Raw genomic sequence first — 19479 nt, forward strand, 5'->3', positions numbered from 1 at the left:
TGAACTCAGGACCTTCGGAAGAGCAGTCGGCTGCTCTTACCCGCTGAGCCATCTCACCAGCCCTTTTAAAAAATTTTAATGATGAAAACAAAAATATACCTAAAAGCGAAGCTTCTGGGAAAACCATTTGTTCTTCCCTGTCTTGTATCACTCACTCCTCAAACTTGACCTTGGCCTCCTGCCTGGTCTTTTGTTTCAAAGCTGGGTCCCTGAACACATCCTTGTTGACAACAGTCTTGTCCAAGGGGATATCCACAGAGTGGTTGTAGTTATAAAACTTTTACAAAGGACATGATCTTGGATCGCTTGGCGATTTTCTTCTTTCCCATGGCAGATGTCATTTTTTGGGGATAGTGGTCAATTCCACCTGCCAGGGCATGGCTGTAACGACGGTCCGAGTTGCCATCATCAATGTTCTTCAGGATGACAGCTTTGTGTCCGGAGTAGCGTCCAGCCAGGACCAGCACCACTTTCCCGGGTTTCAGGAACTTGCCTATTTTGACAGCAAGTAGCCGGCACCCAGCAGAAAGGAAAAATAAAGCCACAGTGCCCATCTTAAATGTCCTAACGCTTTAAAGACCATCTCAGTACTCAGTATGCAGCAAGTACTCAGAACAGTACTGCAGAAGCAAGCAGTACCTGCAGAGCTCATTCACATACGGGGTATTGTGTGAGGATGGAACACAACCTAGCGGCTCTAAGTGTGAAGACAGTGACACCCAGAGCCAGACTCCGGAAGGAAAGACATGGAGGTCCAGAGAGCTTCAGACTCTGAGAGTTGCCATTTCCTGTTCTGTTCTCAGTCTCAGGTGGCCTGCCCCTGCCACCTGAGATTAAATCTTCAGAAAACAAAAACCAACCAAACTCAAACTCACTCGACACCAGCAAGAATGAGCTGGAGCTGGCGTGGGGGCGCACGTGTGATCCCAGCACTCAAGATGAGAGGCAGGAGGAATTTTTGAAGTTTCATTGGTCCTGGTTAAAGAGTAGGCAGATCCTGGGTGTTTAAATAAGAAGAGAAGGGGGCTAGATAATAACTATAATGTATGAGTAATACATTACACACAGCTATGAGAATGAACTCCATATTTCTGCACGCACATGGATGGTTTGTTGCTGTAGTTTTGAAGCAGGGTCTCACTAAATAGCCTGGACTGTCTTGAGACTTGTTAAGTAGCTCAGGCTGGCCTCTAACTCACAGAAATCCTCCTGCTTCACTGGGATTAAAAAGCTTGTGCCATTGTCTCCCACCCTCAGCTCTACCCCCCACTTCCCTCCTCCCTCTTGCTCTGACCCCCACTCGCTCCAGTTTTTTATTTGTTTCTCATTACGGGTGGTTGTGAGCCACCATGTGGTTGTTGCGATTTGAAGAACAGTCAGTGCGCTTAACCGCTGAGCCATCTCTCCAGGCCACATGGATGGTTCTTAATATTGTACAAAAGAAGCAAACATGAACACACACACACACACACACACACACACACACACACACATTCTACTTAGAGTAAAATCTCTACAGCAAACAAAATTAATCTACTGTGACAGATCCCAGAATGATGGTTCCATTGGAGCTTGTGTTGGTCAGTTTTCCATCACTATGACAACTACCTAGGTGACCAGTTTATAATGAGGGAAGGTTAGTTTTACCTCATAGGGTTGGGATGTCAGTCTATGGCACCATTGTTTCTGGGTCAGTGGCAGGGCAGCACATCATAATAGCATCGTGACAGAGAGTATGGGATGGGGCAAAGTCAGGGTGGGCCAGGTAATGAGAGAAGAATCCGTGGTCCTTCTATACTTTAAAGGGTATGGCCTTATTGATCTAAAGATGCCCCACTGAGCCTATATCCCCAACATCGTCAAGCTGGGAACACTTGGGTCTTTTATTTTCCCCCGGCCCCACTCGCTCTGGCCATATTTATTTCATATATGTGAGAACACTATCACTGTCACAGTATTGGATGCCCATTAGAGATGGTTTCGAGCCACCGTGTGGTTGCTGGGAATTGAACTCAGGACATCTGGAAGAACAGTTAGTGTTCTTAACCACTGATCAATCTCTCCACCCAACACTTGGGTCTTTGTGAGGACATTCTAGAGCAGTGGTTCTCAACCTTTCCAACGCAGCCACCCTTAAATATCACCTAATGTTGTAGTGAGCCGCCAACCATAAAATCATAACTACATCATACCTGTAATTTTGCTACTGTTATGAACTGGTTTCTGATGGTGTTGGGCAAAAGTGATCCCTGTGAAAGGGTCGTGTGACCCTGAAAGAGGTCCGGACCCGTAGTTTGAGAACTGCTGTTCTAGATCCAGACTATACCAAGGGGTAGTGTATTAGTCAGGAGTCTCCAGAGTCACAGAACTTATGGAGTGTCTCTCTACAGTGAGGGAATTTATCGTGATGACTTACAGTCTGTAGTCCAACTAAGCCAACAATGGTCAGCTGTGGATGGGAAGTCCGTGGATCTGGTAGTTGCTCAGTCCCACGAGGCTAGTTGTTTCAGCTGGTCTTCTGTATAAGCTGGAAGCCTGAAGTAGGCTCCAACAGATGTGCTGGCCAGTAAGTGCAAGCAGGTGAAGGAGAGTGAGTCTTCCTTCTTCCAATGTCCTTATGGAGACCTCCCGCAGAAGGTGTGGCCCAGAATAAAGATGTGTACCACCATGCCTGGATCTGGGACTTGCTTTGTCCCAGGCTGACACAAAGATCTCCTAGCCTCAGTCTCCTGGGATTAAAGGCGTGTACTATCTTGCCTGGGCCTAAGCTCTCCATGGCTACTATGGCCTCAAGATCTCTGTGCCAAATCCAGGTCAGAAATGGGTGTCTTCCAGCCACAAGATCTGGATCACAAGTGAGCCTTCCAATTCTGGATTGTAGTTCATTCCAGATGTAGTCAAGTTGGCCACCAGGAATAGCCATCACAGGTAGATATACACTAGGAAGGGGTATGAGAGGCTGTCTGAGGAATGCCAACTTCCTGCAAATGGATGTGAAGGTTTCTGATCTCCTGCTGACTGAGATGTCAGGACATTTGGAAGCTAGGGCCTGACCCTGGCCCCAGACACTCGCGTCATCCTTCCGTCAGTGGGCTGATTTGCATGCTCTGTTGTGGTCCAGAGACTTCCCCAGCCCCTCTACTGCAAGCACCCAGCACTGCAGAACTCTAGGTCGGCCTTCCTGCTTCTGGCCATGGCCTGCCCCGGTTGCCTGCCTCTGCTCCTGATGGGAACCTTCGTGACAGGTAAGACACATCCAGGAAGGAGGTGGGGGTTGGCACCAGCTCGGGGAAAAGCCATGAAAGAAGTGAATCAACGGGGTAAGTGGGGTGGAGAGGCATCGAGGAGGAGCAGAGGGCCGGCTGCAGGCAGCTCTGTCCAGGACTAGGGGCAAGCCACTTTCCGTGTGGACCTTGGCTTTCTCAATTTGTGGATTCGTTTAGACTGTGGTCCTTCAGCATCTCTGAGGAGAGGGCAACATTTTGCCTTTGTTTCTCAGAGAGGAAGCTAAGATGGGCAGCCCCCTGCTCCATAGATCCTTTAAGGCAATCCTCTGAGGCCAGCAGTTTGAAAGTCAAGATGAGGGTTGGAGACTTGGAGGGCAGTTAACTTGTAGCCAAGGTTGAGTTATTAGATTAGTTATTAGGGGTAAGGGTAGAGGGAAGGGGGGTAGTAGGTACTAAGGGGACCTAGGAGGTCACACTTGAACACTAGGCTCTCAACATGGATTCTTGGAGACAGGACAGTAATGTTAATTTAGGGGTCACTTATTCCAGAGCTCCCATTCAGAGAGGAAAACGGATTGGTAGATGGAGCAAAGTATGTCTCACAGAACCATCCAGGGCACCAGGCTCTGAAGAAAAATTTGGGAGTGGGAATCTTTGCAGCCTGATAAAATATTCGTAGCAACGTAGGAAGGAGCCGAGGCTAGCCCTCAGTGGGTCTGTGTCTTTTTCAGTCTTTCAGCCAACCCTGACCCAGCCTGATGCTTTCTTGGTCTTCCCAGGCCAGGAAGCTCACCTCAGCTGCACCATCGATTCCCAGCACGCCACCGTTGGAGACATCGGGGTGTCGTGGTACCAGCAGCAGCCAGGAAGTGCTCCCCATCTTCTCTACTACTACGCAGAAGAGGAACACTATCGGCCCGCTGACATCCCCGACAGATTCTCGGCTACCGTGGATGCGGCCCGCAACGCCTGTATCCTCACCATCAGCCCGGTGCTCCCGGAGGATGACGCCGATTACTTCTGTTCCATCGCCCACATCTTTGAACCCTAGGACTGGGTTGAATGTCTTCTGTCTCCTAAGTCTGCCCCCCTCCCCCCACCTTGGGCCTCCTCTTTTTCTCTTAAGTCTTGCTATCTTTTCTTCCTCTGTGAAATGAGTTAATAACATTCGACGGGTCAACCGCAGTCCCGAGAACCGTGGGATCCTGTGTAAATAAATAAATAAAAATAAATAAAATAAATGTCAAATCGGAGGATGTAGAGGTTGGGATTCTGATAATTGTGGTCTAAAGAGGAAACACCTGAGACCCTTAGGGAACTCCCAGCTTTGTCCCTATCCCTTGGGGGTTTAGCTTCCCTCTTGACCTTCCAGTGACCTGAAGGTAGAGAAACAGGAACCAACATTTGCCACCACCCCCAAGTTCTGCACGGCTGATTGTGGTCCAACGCTCATGGTTCTTGGGTGGCTGGTCCCCATGGAGTTCAAGTTGATGGGGAGGGGAGGGGAGGGGGGAGGGGAGGGAAGGAATGGGGAGGGGAGGGGAGGGGAGGGAAGGGGAGGGGAGGGGAGGGGAGGGGAGAGGAGGGGAGGGGAGGGAAGGAAGGGGGAGGGGGGAGGAGAGGAGGGGAGAGGAGGGAAGGGGAGGGGAGGGGAGGGAAAGGGAGGGGCAGCCCTGACTCTTTTCTGAAGTCTCTGGGCAGTTCCCAATGATTTTGATGGTTAGAGGCAGGTGTTCTCAGAAGGGCCCTGAGGGGCAGAAATGAGGATATTGAAAGCAGATTATGCAGCACCCTTCCCCATTCAGAGACTGCGTGTTCTACGGATTCCCTGAGGGAAGCTTTCCCACAGATGGGAAAGTTACCACACCTGAGCAGTGACGGGCCAAAGGGTGCCACAATTGACTGGAGGACACACTTTGCTGTTAGAAGCAGAACTGGGACTGGAGCTTTCTAAAACATTCCTGAGCCAGGGTGGGGCCACAAGCCTTTCATCCCAATCCTCACAGAGACAGAGGCAGGTGGATCTCTGTGAGTTCAAGGACAGCCTGGTCTGCAGAGGGAGTTCCAGCCAGCCAAGGATAGATACATAGCAAGCCCTTGTCTCAAACCAAAACAAAATTCCTGGGCTGGCGGGGTGGGGTGGGGGTGTCACAGATCAGGGATAGGAGTATTTGTCAAGTATAAACTGTGGCCCTGGGGCTCAAACCCCAGGATATAAAAAGCAAAGAAACACACCTAAAAAACGTGCATAAAAACAGACGTATCCCGCTGCTTGGCCCGTGCTCTGAAGAAGTACCTCATTTCTGGAGATGAGCATCCAGATGCCGTGTTTGGGGGTTATGGAGTCACAGGAGGGTCTAACTTACACTCTTTGACTATCTTCTCGTCCTTCCCGCTTTCATCCCCCCTTCACCTCATTGTGGTCCTACGTGAAAGGTGCGGGAGGCGGGAGGCGGGAGGGGACAGGTCTGGCCAGGGTTACCTTTGAATAAGGGATCTTGAGCCTAGCCTCAAGGAAGAAGGTTCAGCAGTAATTAGAGGCTCTAGACTCGCCTTTCCCAACCTCAGTATTTTCCTGTGCGCTCTGTCCAACGCGGGCTCCGCTCCGCTCCGCTGTGCCCACCGCCAGAACACGCTTTAGGGACACCAGGCCACCAGCGGCCAGGCTCAGCAGCAGGAGCACAGAGATGATGAGACCTCCGAGAGGCCTAGAGTGGTCCCGGAAGTGCTCGCTGTTTGGGGTAGGGGAGGACAGTTTGCTGGGGTGGTGCTGGGTCGAGGGGTGGAGGACACCTGGGGAGCTGGGCTCCAGGCCCTTGGGGAACCGGATGTGGCTCCGCTCCGCCGGCCAGCTGGTGGCCCTGTCCCTGCCCAGATGCTCCCCCACTTCGTCCTCTCCATTGGTCCCCCCCGCTCCACTCCACGAGACCCACCCGTGGCTCAGTTGGACCACCGTAAGGGTGCCCCAATTGGCGCACGATCTGTGGGGAGCCGAGTTGCCTCTTGGTGCGCGGATCTGTGCCCACCAGCTTGGAAACCGTGACTGAGCCCAGCGTTTGACCTGTACCCAGGCTTTGGTGGGGGTATGAGTTCCCGAGAGAGGTGGGCGGTTTGGGATTCCAGATCTTTGGATTTTCAGTCTGGAAACATTTAACACATTGTTGGGGGACCGATAGAGAACTCGTTGGTCGTCTCATCCCTCCTTACTCTCCAGCAACTCACCATCTCGAGACTCAGTGTGGCACTGCTACACGTTCTCAGTCAGGGTTACAAAACGGTCATTGCGACCACTAAGAGCGTTTGCAGGGCACGGAGAGAGCCCTAAGCACTTGAAAGCCTGAATCAGGATGGCCAAATGGCCTCTGAAGGCAATCTTGGGCAGCACGCGGTGGTTCTGTTCTGTTCTTTTTTTTTTTTTGGTTTTTCGAGACAGGGTTTCTCTGTGTAGTCCTGGCTGTCCTGGAACTCACTTTGTGGACCAGGCTGGCCTCGAACTCAGAAATCCACCTGCCTCTGCCTCCCGAGTGCTGGGATTAAAGGCATGCACCACCACGCCCCGGCGGTGGTTCTGTTCTTAATCCCAGCAATGGGCAGATCTTTGTGAATTCGAGATTATATTGGTCTATATAACAAGCTCCACAGTCAAAGCTAAACCACGAGATCCTATCTCAAAACTCAAATAAATAACTTACAAAAATAAATAAATAAAATTAAATTAAAAAAAAAAAAAAAGCAAGCTTGGCTTGGTTTTTTGTGTGCTTATTTATGAGTAGACAGCGACACCATGTGGGGAATCTAAGCAATTTCAGACCGGGTCTTAGAATGTGGGGAGAGAAACGGACTGAACTTCCCCATCTCAAGGGTGTTTTTCTCTTTAAACCTGCCTATTCTTTCTAGGGAAAATTAAATACTTGGAGAAGTACCAACAGCTCCCTCTGCTAGTACGGAGTGGTTTCGCTCCTGAGGTTAGCGTAAGAAGTTATCTCCTGGAGCGATATCGCCCCCTGGCGGCTCTCATGTGAATCACATACTTCGATCAAATCCAACTCCAATCCTATTAGTCCCTCAGCACTAAAACTTCCCAATTTAATAGTTAATTTGGGATTTAAAAATACAACTAACTAGGTTTTTTTGCTTCCAGTGTGGTCTACTACAAGGGTAACCCTGATTTTTTTTTTTCGAGACAGGGTTTCTCTGTGTAGCCCTGGCTGTCCTGGAACTCACTCTGTAGACCAGGCTGGCCTCAGAAATTCTCCTGCCTCTGTTTCCCAAGTGCTGGGATTAAATGCCTGCGCCACCATTGCCCGGCTTGGGAAGAAGTCTTTAGCGCTTGGGAAGAATTTGGCGGCAGAGCCTCCTGGCCGCACCGTGGCTCTTCCCAGGATGCCTTGCGAACCAGAGTTGGAACTGGGTACAGAACCGTTGTTTAGGGTTCCGGCTGCGAGTGCTCCCCTGTGTCGGAAACGCTGCCATGGACCCCGCGGAGAGACACTATGGCTTCACCTGGAACCAGAGCACCCTGACCTTAAGTCTCCACAGCACCGCAGACACAGTGGTGATGACGTTCTACCTCTTGCTGGTCGTGTGCGTCGGGCTGTGGGTATGACGTGACCTCTGGGCTGGGGGAGGCCACTTGCTGCGAGACCTGGCCTCCGCCGACCATTCTGGAGCTTCCGAAGGGATGGCCCTGCCCACCTTTCCTAGCCCCTCCCACCCTTCCAACCAAGAGCCATCTGTTAACCGAACCATTTTAGACCATTGCCCCATCCTGTGCCCTATAACCGGCCCACCTACCCACCCTGCCCCCAGTCCCGAAATATAGTCAAGTAACTCACCTGTGCTTGCCCTGCTCCCTAGAACCCGAAACCTCGATGGTATTTTGAGAGCCCCTGTGATTGATTGACACAAGAATGCCGCTCTAACATTCTGTCCTCTCTATCCATCTGCAGATCTAGCCGCTCATGCTCAAAGTGTCTGAGGTTTTCTTTCATTTCCAGCGCTTAAGCATTCTAATTTCTAAATCCAGAGGCATTATAAAGCGCGCAAGAGGATGTACCGGTGGTTACATCTGAATATTTTATTTATAAAAGAGACTTGAGCTAAGAGAGTCTAGGAACCAGTTCTCCTTGTATGCCAAGGCAAGACTCTACTGTGACTTGAACTGGGATCCTGAAAGGCTAAGTAAGAGGAGGAGGAGGAGGAGGAGGAGGAGGAGGAGGAGGAGGAGGATGGAGCTCAGATGCAAAGCTGTCTGATGTCTGACGTCTGACAGACTTGAGTGGAAGGGAGGATCCTGAGCGTACACATCCATAGCACTTAATATCTCCCTTTGCTGGCTTCAGTCATGGGAAGTATATCTCCAGGTGGCCTTAGCAGGTACTCCTAGTATTTGAGCATCAATTCTGGGGTTCTTCCTCTAGCACTGTTAGAAGGAATTCTCCCTGCATCCCAGATTACTCTCAGCCCTAGCTGAGGCCCACGTCTGGCCAAACTTTGAGAACCAGTAAACCTGTTGCCCCTACTATTCTTGGAGACATAAAAGATGTATGATATCTGGCATATTTTGATCCCTCTCCTTCTTTATATTATCTTTTTTAAAAGATTTATTTATTTACTCTTTATATAGTGTTCTGCCTACATATATTCCTGATGCACACTAGAAGAGGGCATCAGATCCTATTACAGATGGTTGTGAGCCACCATGTGGTTGCTGGGAATTGAACTCAGGACCTCTGGAAGAGCAGCCAGTGTTCTTGATCTCTGAGCCATCTCTCCAGGCCTCTTTATTTGATCTTTACATTTCTGAGAAAGGACCTCACTATGTATCTCTAGCTGACACTCACTGTGTAGACCAGGTTGGCCTCAAACTCGCAGAGATCCACCTGCCTCTGCTCCTGAATGTTAGGATTAAAACTGTGTACTAACACACTGGCTTTTTTTTTTTTAATTCTTCAAGACATAGTTTCTCTATGTAACATCCCTGGCTGTCATGGAACTTTGTAGACCAGGTTGGCCTTGAATTCACAGAGATCTGCCTGTCTCTGCCTCCGGGGTGCTAGGATCAAAGGTGTGTGCCAAAACACCCAGCTTACACCTAGCTTTCGTTTGTTTTAAAATAAAAACCATCGTATACTGTTGTTAATTACCAAATGCTTTAACATTCAGTGTATGTCTTAGTTAGGGTTTTACTGCTGTGAGCAGAAACCATGACCGAGGCAACTCTCATAAGGACAACATTTAATTGGGGCTGGCTTACAGGTCCAGGGGTTCAGTTCATTATCACCAAGGAACATGACAGCTTCCAGGCAGGCGTGGTGCAGGAGGAGCTGAGAGTTCTACATCTTCATCTGAAGGCACCTAGCAGAATACTGGCTTCCAAGCAGCTAGGATGAGGGTCTTATAGCCCATGCCCACAGTGACAAGGCCATGCCCACTCCAACAGTGCCACTCCGTGGGCCAAGCATGTACATGCCATCACAGAGTAACAAGCACAATGTACACGAAGATTTAAGGAAGAGGTTATTTTTCTCCCCTCATCCATGTCATCTTTCTGCGATAACCAGAGATTGTATCTTTTCTTTTTCAGTGCTTGGGCAAACACTCAGACACGTATGTCTGTTCTGTATGATGAAATTATACACATTAACCTGCAGTGTGCTGCCTCTCTCTATTGATGTATCTGGAGAGTCCCTCGTAAGGACTAACCCTGAGAGACCTAGCTTGTATTTAATTAGCTGCCCAATAGTTAGGCCAGCACACACCGTCCAGTTTCTCTATGGATTGTATTCCACCAGAGGACTCTTGTTGCAGGCTTTACTGTTACACAGTCGAGGGACAGTCAAAGACTTCTTCCTGGCTGGCCAAAATCTAGCATGGTGGTTGGTGAGTAAGCTTGTATGTGGCTGTCTGCTTGGGGGAAATGTCTGGGTCGGCTCCTTTAGTGCTTTGATTTAATGTCTTAAATCAAAAATCGTTTGAAGTTGCTGGAGAGATGGCTCAGAGGTTAAGAGCACTCTCTGTTCTTCCAGAGGTCCTGAGTTCAATTCCCAGCAACCACATGGTGGCTCACAACCATCTGTAATGAGATCTGGTGCTCTCCTGGCTTCCAGGCTCACATGCAGGCAGAACACTGCATAATAATGAATAAACCAATTTTAAAAATATAAAGAAAAGGGCTGGAGAGATGGCTCAGTGGTTAAGAGCACTGACTGCTCTTCCAAAGGTCCTGAGTTCAAATCCCAGCAACCACATGGTGGCTCACAACCATCTGTAATGAAATCTGCTGCCCTCTTCTGGAGTGTCTGAAGACAGCAACAGTGTACTTACATATAATAAATAAATATTTAAAAAAAAAAAAAAGAAGAAAAAAATATAAAGAAAAAAAGAACAGTCTTTCTATGTATCCCAGGCTGACCTTGAACTCACAATCTTCCTGCTTTAGTCTCCTGAGTGCTTGGCTTACAGGTACGTGCCCTGTAATTGGTGGTTTATTTAATGTCTAAGTATTTTCTTTCCTAACTCTGCCACTGTGAAAGTACAGAATGGAAGTATGATGTGCCTTACAGATGTGCCTATGTTTGTGCAGGTGTGTGCATCCTTGTGCTCATGCACAGGCCAGAGAAGGACCTTGAGCGTCCTGCTCCGTTTCTCTTTGCTTCTCTTGAAACAGGTTCTCACACTGAACCTGGAGCTAGTCTGGCAGCTAACTGAGCTCCCAGGACTCCTCCTGTCTCTACCGTCCACAGTAATAGGGGGTAGAGATGCACGGCAGCCACACCCATTTTTCAATGCAAGTGTTGAGGTTTGAGCTCAGCACCTCATGCTTTAGCAGCAAGCACTCTGAGCCTCTGAGCCGCCACCACCAGTCCAATGTTTATATTTAAACTAGTTACAGTGCTTTATAGGAGAGGAAATAGACCTGCTGGGAGGTGCTCAGGCCAAATATAGATAAAAGTCAGACCTGGGCTTGTTGGGTATAGAACACAGAAAATCTCTCAAAGGCGGGGCGATGTAAGTGGGATTTGAAGTGGACCATGCCTTTTCCAGGTAAATGAACTGTGAGGTGTTCTGAGCATCAGGTACTGCGTGTACCTAAGCTGGTGTGAAGAATAGATTGGTGCTAGATGGAGGAGGGTGAGGTAGAAGGTAAAATCATTGTTTGTATGCTAAATAATGTTTAGGTTATTGTATTTGTTTTCTTTTTTGTTTGTTTGTTTTTTGAGACAGGGTTTCTCTGTGTAGCCTTAGCTGTCCTGGAACTCACTCTGTAGACCAGACTGGCCTCAAACTCAGAAATCTTCCTGCCTCTGCCTCCCAAGTGCTGGGATTACAGACGTGTGCCACCATGCCCGGCTGGTTATTGCATTTGTTAAGGTTCTCTAAAAGGACGAACTGATAGCTATATGTATTATGTTGTATATGTTGTATTTGCATATGTAGTATATGGTACATGTTTATATATTCTATATGTATATGATATATTTGTTGTATATGTATGTGCTGTATATGTTGCATATGTATATATTGTATATGGTGTATATTTTATATATGTTGTATGTGAATATATTATAGGTGCATATTTTATATGTGTATGTATATATGTTGTATGTGTATATGTTATATGTGTATATGTTGTATGTGTGCATGTTGTATGTGTACATGTTGTATGCGTACATGTGTATTTGATTTTTAAAACATTGCATATATATTTGCATGCCAGAAGAGGGCATCAGATCTCATTATAGATGGTTGTGAGCCACCACGTGGTTGCTGGGAATTGAACTCAAGATCTCTAGAAGAGCAGCCAGTGCTCTTAACTGCTGAGCCATCTTAACCAGCCCCCAGTCTATGTTGGAATCCTGACGATGCTGTTTCTAACGTTAGTGAAGGAAATGCTATGGCAACAGGATAGATGTACCTGTCAGAGGAGGTGAGGGCGAGCAGACAGCAAAGGTTTCCTTCTCCCGTGTCCTTCTATCTGAGCTACCATCAGAAGGTACTTTTCACACCCAGGGTCTTCCTGCTTAAATAATCTGAGCAAGAGAATCCCTTGCAGGAAGAACCAGGTGCTTCCAATTTAGTTGATTCCAGGTTGTCTTAAAGTTACTACTATGGTGAAACAGCAAAAGCAACTTGGGAAGGAAAGGGTTTATTAGGCTAACACTTCCACATTGTAGTTCATCACTGAGAGAAGTCAGCACAGGAACTCACACAGGGCAGGAATGTGGAGGCAGGAGCTGATGCAGAGGCCATGGAGGGATGCTGCTTACTGGCTTGTTCCTCTTGGCTTGCCCAGCCTGCTTTCTTACAGAACCCAGGACCACCAGCCCAGGGCTGGCCCCACTCACAATGTGCTGGGCCCTCCCCCATCAGTCACTAATTAAGAAAATGCCCTGCAGGTTAGACTAACGCCCGATTTTATGAAGGCATCTTCTCTGCTGAGGCTCCCCGCTCTCTGATGATTCTAGCTTGTGTCAAGCTGACATAAAACCAGCCAGCACACGGGTCTAGCGAGGAGCTGACACCCAGCATTGACCACCGGAGTTTCAGAAGCTGATTGTATCCAGGACTGACTCAAACCCCTCAGCAGAAGAGACTTCTGACCATGCACAACCCTGCACCTGTGCTTGGATGGCCCTGGGAAAAAAGAATTTTCCCATCCTCTGATGCACATATATGCATTACCTACAAGTCCAAAGTAGATGCTATCTCCCGATCACTTGGTCCAGTCAGCATAATGCCATCGATATAATGGATTAGTATAATATTATGTAGAGGAAACAGCCATCCATGATCCCTTTGGACTACTTCCTAACACGGGGATGGCGAGTTATTATACCCTTGATACAACACCGTGAAGGTATATGGCTGGCCTTATTAACTGAAAGTAAATTGGCTTTTGGTGGTCCTTATGGATAGGTATTGAGTTAAAGGCATTTGCCAGATCAAGAGCTGCATAACAGTTACTGGGAAATGTATTAATCTGCTCAGTTAGGAAACCACACCAGGCACAACCACAATTGGAATTATTACCTGGTTACGTGCCTGATTCTCTGCAACTGACCTGACTCCCTCACAGGTCAAATAGGAGAATTAGGGCGATGTGGTGGAAGCCACACTCCTACTTCTTTCAAGCCTCTGATAGTGACACTAACTTCTGCAGTTCCTCCGGGGATTCAGCGTTGGTTTTGGTTCACTATTTTCCCTGGCAGCAGCAACTCCCAGTGGCTTCTATTTGTATTTCAGTTCATAACGACCCTCAGTATACAGGTCCCCAGAAACGATGTGGGAATTCTGCCAACTTCTAAGTTTATTTATTCTAATTATACATTCTGGAATTGGAAAAGCTACCACTGGATTAGTCTGACAATCTACTATGAGCTAGACTTTAGTTAAAACTCCATCAGTCACCTGACCTCCACAAGCCCCTACTTTAACTAGAGGGTCACATGATTCTTAGGGTCTCCTGGAATCTGTGTCATTTCAGAACCTGTCAGAAGCCATAATGGGACAAGCTAATAACTAGCAGGTGATCCTCCTGAAGTGGCCTGCTTCGGATTATTATATAATCTGCAACAGGTGAGCCCTCATTAAGCAAGGCTGTGAGGGACTCATTTTAGGAAAGATTCCTGCTATTAATGTGTTTTTCCTGTTATTATTAAACACATATAACGATCACTAAGCAGTAGCCCACCCCTCTGGAGCAGATCGCTGCAGATCCACAAAGATGCACTGTCTTGTAGTGGTGCTATATAGACAAGTAGATGACTTAAGTCTTAATGATGATCCTATAAGAATTCCTAAAATTATATCTGTGATTATTAAGCTCTTTTATAACGGGACTGCTATCAGGTCCTTTTCTGGTAGTCAAAGCTGCAGTGAGAACTCTGTCAGTCTCCCAAGTGTCACCAGTTAATTGCTCTTAGATGGTAACCTCACTTTCTCCTACCCAGAGCACATTCCACGAGGTTGTAAAACAATTAACCAAAGGTCATAACAAGGGAACTAACAATTATTATAGGTGCCAGGACCCAAGATAAAATATTGACTGGGTTTATGTATACAAAACTTCACTAATAATTTAGTTATGGTTTTAAACCTTCAGTGAACCTGTGGAGCTGAGACAGGTGATGGACGTTTAGCTAGATAATTACTCCTGATGGATATGCATGTAAACACTCTGTATTGTAAACTTCTATTTCAATTTATGATTTGATTTTCTGTGTGAACTTTTGATGAACTTTTTAACATGTGATCACATATTCTGAATGATGTTTAAGGGCTGCAGACAATGAGAAGAGTCAGGACTGAGGGACTGAGGTGAGAGGAACGGAGGTGAGAAGAGGGGCTGGGGTGAGAGGAACGGACATGAGAAGTCTGAGCTGAGGGAGGAACTGAGCTGAGGAGAAGTTTTTAGACAGAACACTTTTTAGATTAGAAGGAGAATGCAGAGTGGAATACCTTAGAAATGATAGGTAACATAAAATACTAAGAGAGCAATGTGCAGGATGCGAGGGAAAGAGGAAAAAGAAGATGTCGTAGAGAGCAGAAGGAGCGGGCAGGCTTCTCCTTACCATGGACAGAACGGGTCCCGTGATAAGGACAAGGCAGATTTAGACTTATTAAAAGAAACAAAGCTTTTTTCTTACAAACATGGGTTTAATTCATTTAGCATTAAAAAACCTCTTATTTCTCTATGTAATAAAGATTGGAGCATTTGTGAAAATTATTTAACACTTGTAAATAATATTTTTTTTCAGGAAACATTTAAACAATTGGTATGGCATGTGACCATTGAAAATAGATGAGTTGTTTCTCTGTATTCATAATGTACATGAAAGATGAAATTTAATGTCTATGAAGTATGATTTGCTGATAATTGTTATTGAGATAATCCCAGGATTCTAGGAAAAAAAATGAAGAGTGATGAATCATTGCGTGTAGAACTTCTCAGAGATCATGAATTAAACTGAACTTGACAGTGGAAAAAAAAATAAATAAAGATTGGAGCGCACTTTACATCCAGAATGAGTTTTTTTTTTTTTTCCGAGACAGGGGTTCTCTGTGTAGCTCTGGCTGTCCTGGAACCAGGCTGTAGACCAGGCTGGCCTTGAACTCAGAGATCCGCCTGCCTCTGCCTCCCAAGTGCTGGGATTAAAGGTGTGCGGCACCACGCCCAGCTGAGTGAGTTCTTTCTGCAGCAGTGCTTGGTCTTTTGCTCCATATGCATAGGTAAGTATGGATGTGTGTAAATATGTAATTGTGAAAATGTATGCATGTATGTATGTGTAAGTATGTAATTTCAAGAATGCATGCAAGCTGGGCCCATCTGGGTTTGAATGAAAATGAATAAATGAGCATGAATGAAGCTGAATATGAATTTATATGAGATTATGCATCTGGACAACAGGGAAAAGGCTCTAGCAACTTCCCTTTCCTTAATCTCCTGCTGTTTTAGGGTGAGGTGCTGAGTGCCAGAGACTGCGGTTTCTGACCTCAGAGGATCACAGAAGGCAGGTCAGCTACGGTAGCATAGGAACTTAAATAAGTAAGCTTTTTATTATACAGCAACCCTAAATCTCTCGTAAGACAAAGTCTTATCCCAGAATCTTGTAAGACAAAGTCTTAGGGTCTCCCTATGTTATTCCCCTCCACTGCCTCAAGAAGAACCAACAAGAAAGAAGAAACAGCCCATGCTGGGCTGGCTCCCGTCAGTTTTTGTGTCCTTGTGGTACACTTATCCTAGTAAAAGACTGTATATTCCTCTGAGGAAGGGTGGGAAAAAGGCTAATAGTCAAATACTTGGGTATTGTAACATGTTTCCTTAAAGAGACTCATGGATCTATAAACAGACTCAAGTCTGGGAATTGGTTGACTGGCATAATTCCCTGCTATTGTGATCCAATATAGCCTTTCTTTTATTTGTTTTAGAGTTTCTTTTTCTTTTTTATTTTTTCTTTTCTTTTTTTTTTTTCTTTTTGGTTTTTCGAGACAGGGTTTCTCTGTGTAGCCCTGGCTGTCCTGGAACTCACTTTGTAGACCAGGCTGGCCTCGAACTCAGAAATCCTCCTGCCTCTGCCTCCCAAGTGCTGGGATTAAAGGCGTGCGCCACCACGCCCGGCTTTCTTTTTCTTTTTTAAAAAAGATTTTATTTATTTTATATATGTGAGTACACTGCCACTGTCTTCAAACACACCAGGAGAGGGCATCAGATCCCATTACAGATGGTTGTGAGCCACCATGTGGTTGCTGGGAATTGAACTCAGGATATCTGGAAGAGCAGCCAGTACTCTTAGCCACTGAGCCAACTCTCCAGCCCTGACTCAGAGTTTCTTATCTGTTTAATTCTAGGAAACACCATGCTTGTTCAGCCAGCTCCAAAAGCCCATATAAGCCATGCCGTTATAGCCCTCACTCTGCTGGACATTGTGAGCAGGGTCACCCTCACTCTGCTGGGCATTGTGAGCAGGGTCACTGTAGGTATGGTTCTGCCCATGCTGCCATGTGACCCCTGTTGCTCCAGGGTACAATTAAACCCATTACATTGTATTCATTTATTCTTTTGTTTGTTTGTTTTGGCCGAGTTTTTCATTGTTTGACACATTTGACATGTAGTTGTTCTTGTACATTCCCAAGGAAATGTCAGAAAAGCAAAACATGGGCAACATCCATCTGCTTTTTTAGGGTTTCTGGGTAAATAGTACTTCCCCAGGCCTCTGTTCACACACACACACACACACACACACACACACACACACACATGAGTCACTACTATATATATATATATATATATATATATATATATATATATATATACTACATACTACATATATCGCAGATAGTATTTTATATATAAGATATATTATAATATGTAATATGTAACAATATATAACACAATATATGTTATAGGATATAATATATGCTATGTAACATAGATTATATAACACATACTAACTATACTGTATGTTATACATAGTATATAGTACATATATTAAAGGGATGTATATATGTTATATATAGTATATAGCATATAGCATATAAGCTCAAAGATTAATAGGTAATCTTGTGGGACCCTCGAAGAGATGAATACAGAGAAATGGTGGCCTGGCTTGTGAGGTTTCAGAGAGAAGTTTGGGAGTCCCTCAAGGATTCTTTTGGGACATTTGTGGGATGTTTTGCACCAAGAATCTATGGTATCTGGTTAGCTATGGCTGAAGCGTCAGCTGTAATTAGCAGTAGACCATCACCATTGACGTAGGGCTGTTTCATTACTGGGATGATGGGCTCCTGTGAGCTGAGGCTGGAAACTCATCTGTGTTATATGAGACCAGCGTCATAGTGAGTTTGCGGATTCACTGGGATGCATGAGGCCTTGTCTCAAAGTGAAGAAATAAGTCATGCTCGAGAAACAAACTAACAGGGCTGGAGAGATGGCTCAGTGGTTAAGAGCACTGACTGCTCTTCAGAAGGTCCTGAGTTCAAGTTCCAGCAACCACATGGTGGCTCACAACCACCTGTACAGCTACAATGTACTCATATACATAAAAAAAATAAATGTTAAAAGAAGCAAACAAACAAACCCACAACTCTACCAACTTCCACTTTTCTCCAGAGGGGTTCTCCCTCAGGCACAATTTCTGTGTCCAAACTCACTAAGTGGCTGAAGATGACCTTGAACTTCTTTCTGATTCTCTTATGCCTCCCAAGTGCTGGAATGGCAGGTTTTATGGGCTTTGCACAGGCTTGGCAGGTGCTCTACAGCTGAGCCACACTCTCAACCCGAAAACACAAACAATAAAGGCTCTGACATGCAATTGTCTTCTGGTTTTCAGATGGGCATTTCCATTTATTCTTCAAATATTGGCAGTGGCCACTATATGGCCCTGGCTGGCATAGGTGCATCTTCAGGAATTGCTGTTGGGGCCCTTGAGTGGAATGTAAGTAATGTCTTCTGCAGCAACTTATCACTACCTAAGCATTTCGAAAATGTCTCATAGACACAAAAAACCTGCTTTTTTAACCTTGAGTGACTGTTAAAGACACCTTGGAAAGTATAGATTAAGTATAGTTGTCTATACTTTCCAAAGTATAGACAAGTCTTTGGTTTTTCTTTTCTTTTCTTTTTTTTTTTTTTTAAAGATTTATTTATTTATTATATGTAAGTACACTGTAGCTGTCTTCAGACACTCCAGAAGAGGGAGTCAGATCTTGTTACGGATGGTTATGAGCCACCATGTGGTTGCTGGGATTTGAACTCTGGACCTTTGGAAGAGCAGTCAGGTGCTCTTACCCACTGAGCCATCTCACCAGCCCGGTTTTTCTTTTCTTAAGATTTATATATTTTATGTATATGATAACACTGTAGCTGTCTTGAGACACACCAGAAGAGGGAATCGGATCCTATTATAGATAGTAGTAAGTCACCATGTAGTTGCTGGGAATTGAACTCAGAACCTCAGTTAAGAGCAGTCAGTGCTCTTAACTATTGAGCCATCTCTCCAGCCCGTGTCTGTGGTTTTCAAAAGGATTATGCTGTTTTTCATTCTCCTTAGTAAGACAAGAGTCAGGGTATGTATATGCTATGGGCCATGGGGATACAAAGAATGTTAGATCAGTCAGGTGGGTAACAGAGCCCCACATTGAAGTGTATGCATCTTTCTCTATTGGTATACAGGAGCACAGATGTGTGTGTGCACATAAGCACACATACATAGAGAGTCTGTGTTTTGAGAACACATTGAGAAAGGGTTCAGCCAAGCTCCCTGAGATGGTCAACAAGTTACTACTAAGTTTCTAACTGTAAACACACGTTTAAATGATAAACAGCATAAAATAAATTACAAACCATATGAAATATTGCATTATTTATTAAGTTGATGGTTTTGTTGTGGGAAGTAGAACTTATTCACCAAAAGGATAAATTAATTAATGAATCTTGCATCATTCACCTATTTATAGAAATCATTTGTCTCTTTTGATCAATGAGAAATCTACTATGCTTTATGTTCTTATACACTGTAGGGGATAAGGAATACTTCCACCGAGTCCAAACCTAATAAAATGTCTTTTTCTTTACCTCCTTGTCTCTTTGCCTCTCCTCTTCACATTTTCCTTTCCTCCCCTCTCCTCCCCTCTTCCTTTTCCTCTCCCCCTCTTCCTCCCCCACCCTCCCTGCTTTTCCTTCTCTTTCTTCCCTTTCTTTGAGAGAGCACCTGAGGCTGGAGAGATGGCTCAGTGGTTAAGAGCACTGACT

The 19479-nt window shown here is 45.7% G+C and overlaps 2 protein-coding genes and 1 pseudogene across 3 annotated transcripts in view; 2 read left to right on the forward strand and 1 right to left on the reverse strand.

The window, feature by feature from the left end:
• Positions 1-90: 90 nt before the first annotated feature.
• Positions 91-554, reverse strand: LOC110326072 (annotated as a pseudogene).
• Positions 555-3150: 2596 nt separating this feature from the next.
• On the forward strand, positions 3151-4480 carry Vpreb3 (V-set pre-B cell surrogate light chain 3). 2 transcript variants are annotated; one of them, XM_021205838.2, is made up of 2 exons: positions 3151-3245; positions 3959-4480. In XM_021205838.2, the coding sequence occupies exons 1-2, from the start codon at positions 3194-3196 to the stop codon at positions 4276-4278; spliced, it is 372 nt and encodes a 123-aa protein (XP_021061497.1). In that variant the 5' UTR covers positions 3151-3193; the 3' UTR covers positions 4279-4480. The 2 variants fall into 2 exon arrangements, with proteins under 2 accessions (XP_021061497.1, XP_029398409.1); XM_029542549.1 differs by having other exon boundaries at positions 3194-3238; positions 3982-4278.
• Positions 4481-7698: 3218 nt separating this feature from the next.
• LOC110326977 (sodium/glucose cotransporter 1-like) overlaps positions 7699-19479 on the forward strand; it is a 51371-nt gene continuing 39590 nt past the window's right edge. The window contains exons 1-2 of the mRNA XM_021205656.1: positions 7699-7827; positions 18059-18163. Of these exons, the coding sequence (XP_021061315.1) occupies positions 7699-7827; positions 18059-18163 (234 nt within the window). The remainder of the gene's footprint in view (positions 7828-18058; positions 18164-19479) is intronic.

The sequence above is a fragment of the Mus pahari genome, chromosome 9, assembly GCF_900095145.1.
Source record: "Mus pahari chromosome 9, PAHARI_EIJ_v1.1, whole genome shotgun sequence".
Classification (NCBI taxonomy): Eukaryota; Metazoa; Chordata; class Mammalia; order Rodentia; family Muridae; genus Mus; species Mus pahari.